At 50.5% G+C, this 4,867-nt stretch overlaps 1 protein-coding gene across 1 annotated transcript; it reads left to right on the top strand.

Moving 5' to 3' along the window:
- The first annotated feature begins 324 nt into the window (after window positions 1-324).
- On the top strand, window positions 325-4,624 carry SPRED3 (sprouty related EVH1 domain containing 3). Its single transcript, XM_029285494.1, has 5 exons — window positions 325-492; window positions 1,087-1,255; window positions 2,164-2,246; window positions 3,666-3,827; window positions 4,040-4,624. Exons 1-5 carry the CDS (start codon window positions 325-327, stop codon window positions 4,622-4,624), a joined length of 1,167 nt encoding a protein of 388 aa, XP_029141327.1.
- The last annotated feature ends 243 nt before the right edge of the window (window positions 4,625-4,867 follow it).

Below are 4,867 nucleotides of genomic sequence, written 5' to 3'. Positions count from 1 at the left end.
TGCAGCTTACGAGAAGAACGCGCCATCTTGGAAGTTGTTGATCCAGGGCCTTCTCAGTTAGTTCAGGGACTTGATCCTACAAGCAGACTTGAATTTCTGGAGGGGGAGATCATGTTTAGATCAACCTTCTCCACAGGTGCCTCCTAGATACATAAATGCCACCACCCCAGCTTACACAGCCTCGGGATAGCTGGGCTGCTGAGTTAGCGATGGAGCCGTAAGCTTGGTGGACCTCACTGGTGGGGAAAGCAACGGCCCAGGTTGATTTGAGGGGTGGCCTTCTTTTGCCCTGATCCTTCCTCTCCGCCGTTTCCCCCCAGTTACATGGTTCGGGTGCGTGCTGTGGTGATGACCCGAGACGACTCCAGCGGCGGTTGGGTGCCCATGGGTGGTGGCGGCCTAAGCCATGTGACCCTCTGTAAAATCCCGCACCCTGACGAAGAGCAGCGCTGCCAGTACCTGATCAACGGGGAGCGTCTCCGGGACCAGACGGTGAGACTGACAGGATGGGGAGACGGGACAGAGGGAGACCGTTGCAAACCAAAGAGATTAAGATTACATTAGAAGACCCTCCCTCTCTTTCCATGGCAGGAGGTGATAGAGCAAGGGTCCCCACTCTGTGGGTCGCAGCCCACGACCAGTCCGTGGCCTATTCATAACCGGGCCACTGGCCGGTGCGTGCATGTGTGCGCGCAGCCCCACTCACACGAGCATTGCGGACGTTCGTGGGCCCCACTCGCATGAGCAACGGGTGCTTGCACGCATGTGCACATGCACCTACCCCTCCCAGAAGACCATCCCCTGTTTCCTCCCCTCCGGGCCGCCAACTCAAAAATGTTGGGGAACTCTGTGACAGAGCATGAGGGGGGGGGATGCTGCCTTTAACCCAGTAAGTCTGCAGCAGTCTTTAATTTAGGATATTAATTTTGGCTCAAGGGGCAAAAGTCAGCCTTTCTCCACATTTAGGTCAATGTAGTCTTGGTGGACAGCACGAGCTAGGGGGGGGAGGTATTCTTCAATTGTTCTCCCCATCATCCACTCTTCATCCTCCTCCTCCTCCTCCTCCTCTTCCTTCCTGTCCTGCAGACCATCTTGGAGTGTACCTTGAAAAGGGACCTGGTCTACAACAAGGTGAACCCCATTTTCCACCACTGGAAAGTGGGGGACAACAAGTTTGGCCTCACTTTTCAGAGCCCTGCAGACGCGGTGACTTTTGAGAAGGGCGTGCAAGCCGCTCTGAAGGAGATCACGGAAGGTGAGGGGGCTACAGGAAAAATGGAGGGGGGGAGGCAAGAGGGGGGCTACCGTTCTATGCAACTGAGCCATTGTGGAGTATGGCAGCTTCCTTTCAGCCCGTCACAGTGGAAAATTTCAGGTTCAAAGCTGGCAGCAATCGATCAACTTCTCATAGGTGTTTTTTTCTCTGGCTCCACCAATCTCTGAAATAGGAGTAATTTGTAAACACGTTGTAGCGTTATAGTGATTACTACAGAGAGTTATTGAACTGTTGAGTAATAGCACTGTCTTCTACCAGGGTTTTGCCATACTCAAAATGGACACAGGAAGCACAGGAGAATTTCTTGAAGTAGCTTAGACAATTTAGGAGTTCATTCTGGAATTATTATTATTGTTCATCGTACAGTCAGCCAGATGTGGCATTTTTATCCATTTATCGAGCCCTTCCCAAAGACCTGGGATAGGCAGATGTGGATGTTTGATGGTGTTAGACGTGTCATCCCAGGATGTAAGCTGTTCCGAGTAAAGCTGCCTTTTGTAATTGACTGATGGTGACTTTGTCAATGCCGAAAATGGAGCTCCAGTTCTCTTGGGATTGCACCCTCGGAACCTATCACTACTGATATTATTATTGCTATTTGAAATGTATAATAGCTGGCAGCTCCCATAGATTCACGGCAGGATGCAAATCCAAAACACACACAAACCCACAAAAAATTAAAAACAAACAATTACAAACCAAACTAGAGGCACTTTTCCTAAATTTTCTTATAAGCCGGCCGAGCCCTGAAGAATGTATTTTCATTTTTTCCCCCCACCTTTGCATATTTCATTCAGGATAAAGGCCTATCATTGTATTTTTTTTTAAAGGACTTTGGTATAATTTTGTGCACATATTTAGATATTTTTTTTACTTCCATCTTCCAGGTTCTTTTTCACCTTGCTCCAGTGCCACCGGCTCCTCTTCCTCCTCCGAGGATGAAGCAGCTAGTCGGGATGAAGCCCTTACTGTGAGTCGGTTTTCTACTTCAAATTGAATGTTCCTGATTATTGTAAAGCGATTTTTCTCATGCGTGTTAGCCGAGGAAGGCTTGAATTGAAAAACAACATTTTTTTTAAAGCAAGTTTCTGCCCTTTGGATGGCCAGAGTGAGGTTCAAATCATGCTCCAGTGCGTGGTAATACAGGTGGTCCTCAGCTTACAATCATTCTTTTAGCAACCATTCGAAGTTACAATGGCACTGGGAAAAATGATCTGCCACTGGTCCTCGTTGTCAGGGAATTGCACAGCAGGTGTCCAAATAAAGACAGAGACGTTGAACTTGCAGTTTTATATAAATAAATATATTTTACATCAACATATACAGCAAACTAGATCATGGGAATCATGAGGTAAACGGGAATCATGAGGTAAATGGGAATCATGAGGTAGGAATCATGAGGTAAATCACAGAGCGCCGAAGAAAAAGCGGGAAAAAAGGGAAACTTCCCCTCCACATCCAAAGCAGCCAATTACAGTGCAGCTTGCCTCAGCGTTCTCAGTTGTGAGAAGTTGGCCAGTTGGTATTGACACACAAGACCGAGTTGGGGTAACGAGGTCGACGCTTAAATTTATAGAATTGTGAGCATGAATGTTGGCAGCATGGTGGGGGACCAGTGTACTAGTGTTAAGCCCGTGAACCGTTGGTTAAACGGAAATGTTGGTCAACTCCGTAGAACACTAGTACACTATTTTTTTTTTGTCCTTTTCTAGCAAAAAACGCCCCCATGCAAAAGAATGGATTTGCACTTGCAACCATGGATTCGCTTAACGACCATGATGATTCACTTAACGGCCATTGTAAAAATGGTGGTGAAACGGGATCTGACTCGACTTATGACCATGATGATGTACGACGGAAATTCTGATTCCAATTGTAGTTATCTCTTGAGGACTACCTGTAGCAGTAGCATCCGTGATACTCGGTTGTCATCTCTAGGTGTTTGAGGTCACCATGAAATCTGGACGTTCACAGCCAAAGAGCCCAAATTGGCAAAAGCTGTGGGCGTCTTGACCAGGTTTCATGAAAAATCCATTTTTTTTTAACATTATAGGTAGCCCTTGATTTATGATGAGTCGCTTGGTTACAACCAACCTGAAAAAGGGGCAGTTATGACTTGGATTCAAATTTCCAGTGGTCGGGCCCTCTTTCAGACATTCAGCAGCCTAGCGGCATTTCCTGCCACTTGGAGCATCATCTGACCGTTTTGGCAAAACGGCATTCACTTGATGGACAGGCTCCATTATAGTCATATGTGGAGGACCACCTGTAAAATTGGGTTCCTCATTTGGGCTCAGGTCTACCTTGTGCTAGGGGCAACTGAATGAAAAGCCTTGAGGACCTGCTCTTGGACTCAGCATAACCTCTGCCTTGTGTCTTCTTTCTCTAGGCGCGCACGGACAGCGAGTCTTCCTCAAACAGCCAGAAGGAGATGCTCCCCAAACCCATCACCATTGTGACCAGCGAGTCCTCCTCCACTTGCTTCATTCGCACCCCTCTTTCTGAAGAGTTCCCCTTCAGTTCAACACAAGGGGCAACCTCAGCTGGACCAGTGCGTAGTTAGGATCATCTTCTCCTCTCCTCCTCCTCCATCTCCCTCTCCTCCTTCTCCTTCTCCTCTTCCTGTTTCCTCCCCCCTTTTCTGCTCTCCCCTCTCCTCCCCTCGTCCTCGTCTTGTCTTTGTCCTTCTCCTCTCTCTCCTCCTCCTCCCCTTGTTGAACCCCCAGAACATGATTTCCATCTTCTTCTTCTCCACCCCCCCAGGTGCAAGCCAAGCCCTTGCAGCAGCTGACTCTCCCAGAGGAAGAGGAGCTGGAGAGCATCACCCCTTGCCCTTGGGTCACCAAAGGCTACGAGGACTACCGGCGGGCTGTGGTTCAGAAGCACCAGCCAGACCCGGACAAGATCGACCTGTGCGTACACTTTGAGAAGGGCGGCAGGGGCAGCCAATCCCCCAGGGAGAAGGAGTACAGCTTCCCCCCTGGAGCCGAAGGGCGGCTCAAGGACCCCAAGGCCTCACCCTCCTGCCGGATCCATGGGGCCTCCTCCCCCATGAAACATAAGCCGCTGAAGGAGCAGCAGCAGTCACCGCAACCGCCCTCTGGAGTTATCATGGGCGTGGAAGAGGACATGGTGCCCTCGCGGTGCGTCTACTGCCGGGACGTCTTTAACAATGAGGAGAACGGGCGGGGACAGTGCCAAGATGCGCCGGACCCCATCGGCCACTGCGTCTACCAGTTCACTTGTATGTGGTGCGCTGAGAGCATGCTGTACCACACGTACAGCCTGAGTCTTCCCCTTATGAGCCTGGGAACAAGAACGCTGTGGCCGGTGGGCATGAAGACGTAGGCGACCGACCGAGACCGGTGGGAGAGGAACCACCAGGGCACGTACACGACGATGGATGGGGAGGTGCGGACGATGAGGACGCCACTCGCGACACCAACGACGCCACCGTTCGTGTTTCGGCAGGCCAGAAACTGAGCAGTTCCTCGGCGCCCCGTTTGGTTTTTTGCCACCCAGGCCGCGGCGGGCGTAAGCCAGGCGGCTTTCCTCCCAAGATGGAGGCTTGCTGGGGTTCCAGTCCTTCCC

The sequence above is a fragment of the Protobothrops mucrosquamatus genome, unplaced genomic scaffold (genome assembly GCF_001527695.2).
Source record: "Protobothrops mucrosquamatus isolate PMUCROS unplaced genomic scaffold, P.Mucros_1.0 scaffold1773, whole genome shotgun sequence".
NCBI lineage: Eukaryota > Metazoa > Chordata > Lepidosauria > Squamata > Viperidae > Protobothrops > Protobothrops mucrosquamatus.
The sequence above is the reverse complement of the archived record's forward strand: the minus strand, read 5'-3'. Positions and strand labels throughout refer to the sequence as shown.

Coding starts and splice junctions, on each gene's coding strand:
- SPRED3 (XM_029285494.1), top strand. CDS start 325: ATGGTTCGGGTGCGTGCTGTGGTGATGACCCGAGACGACTCCAGCGGC. Junction 1,256..2,163: donor TCTGAAGGAGATCACGGAAG/GTGAGGGGGCTA, acceptor TCCATCTTCCAG/GTTCTTTTTCACCTTGCTCC. Junction 3,828..4,039: donor GGGCAACCTCAGCTGGACCA/GTGCGTAGTTAG, acceptor CCACCCCCCCAG/GTGCAAGCCAAGCCCTTGCA.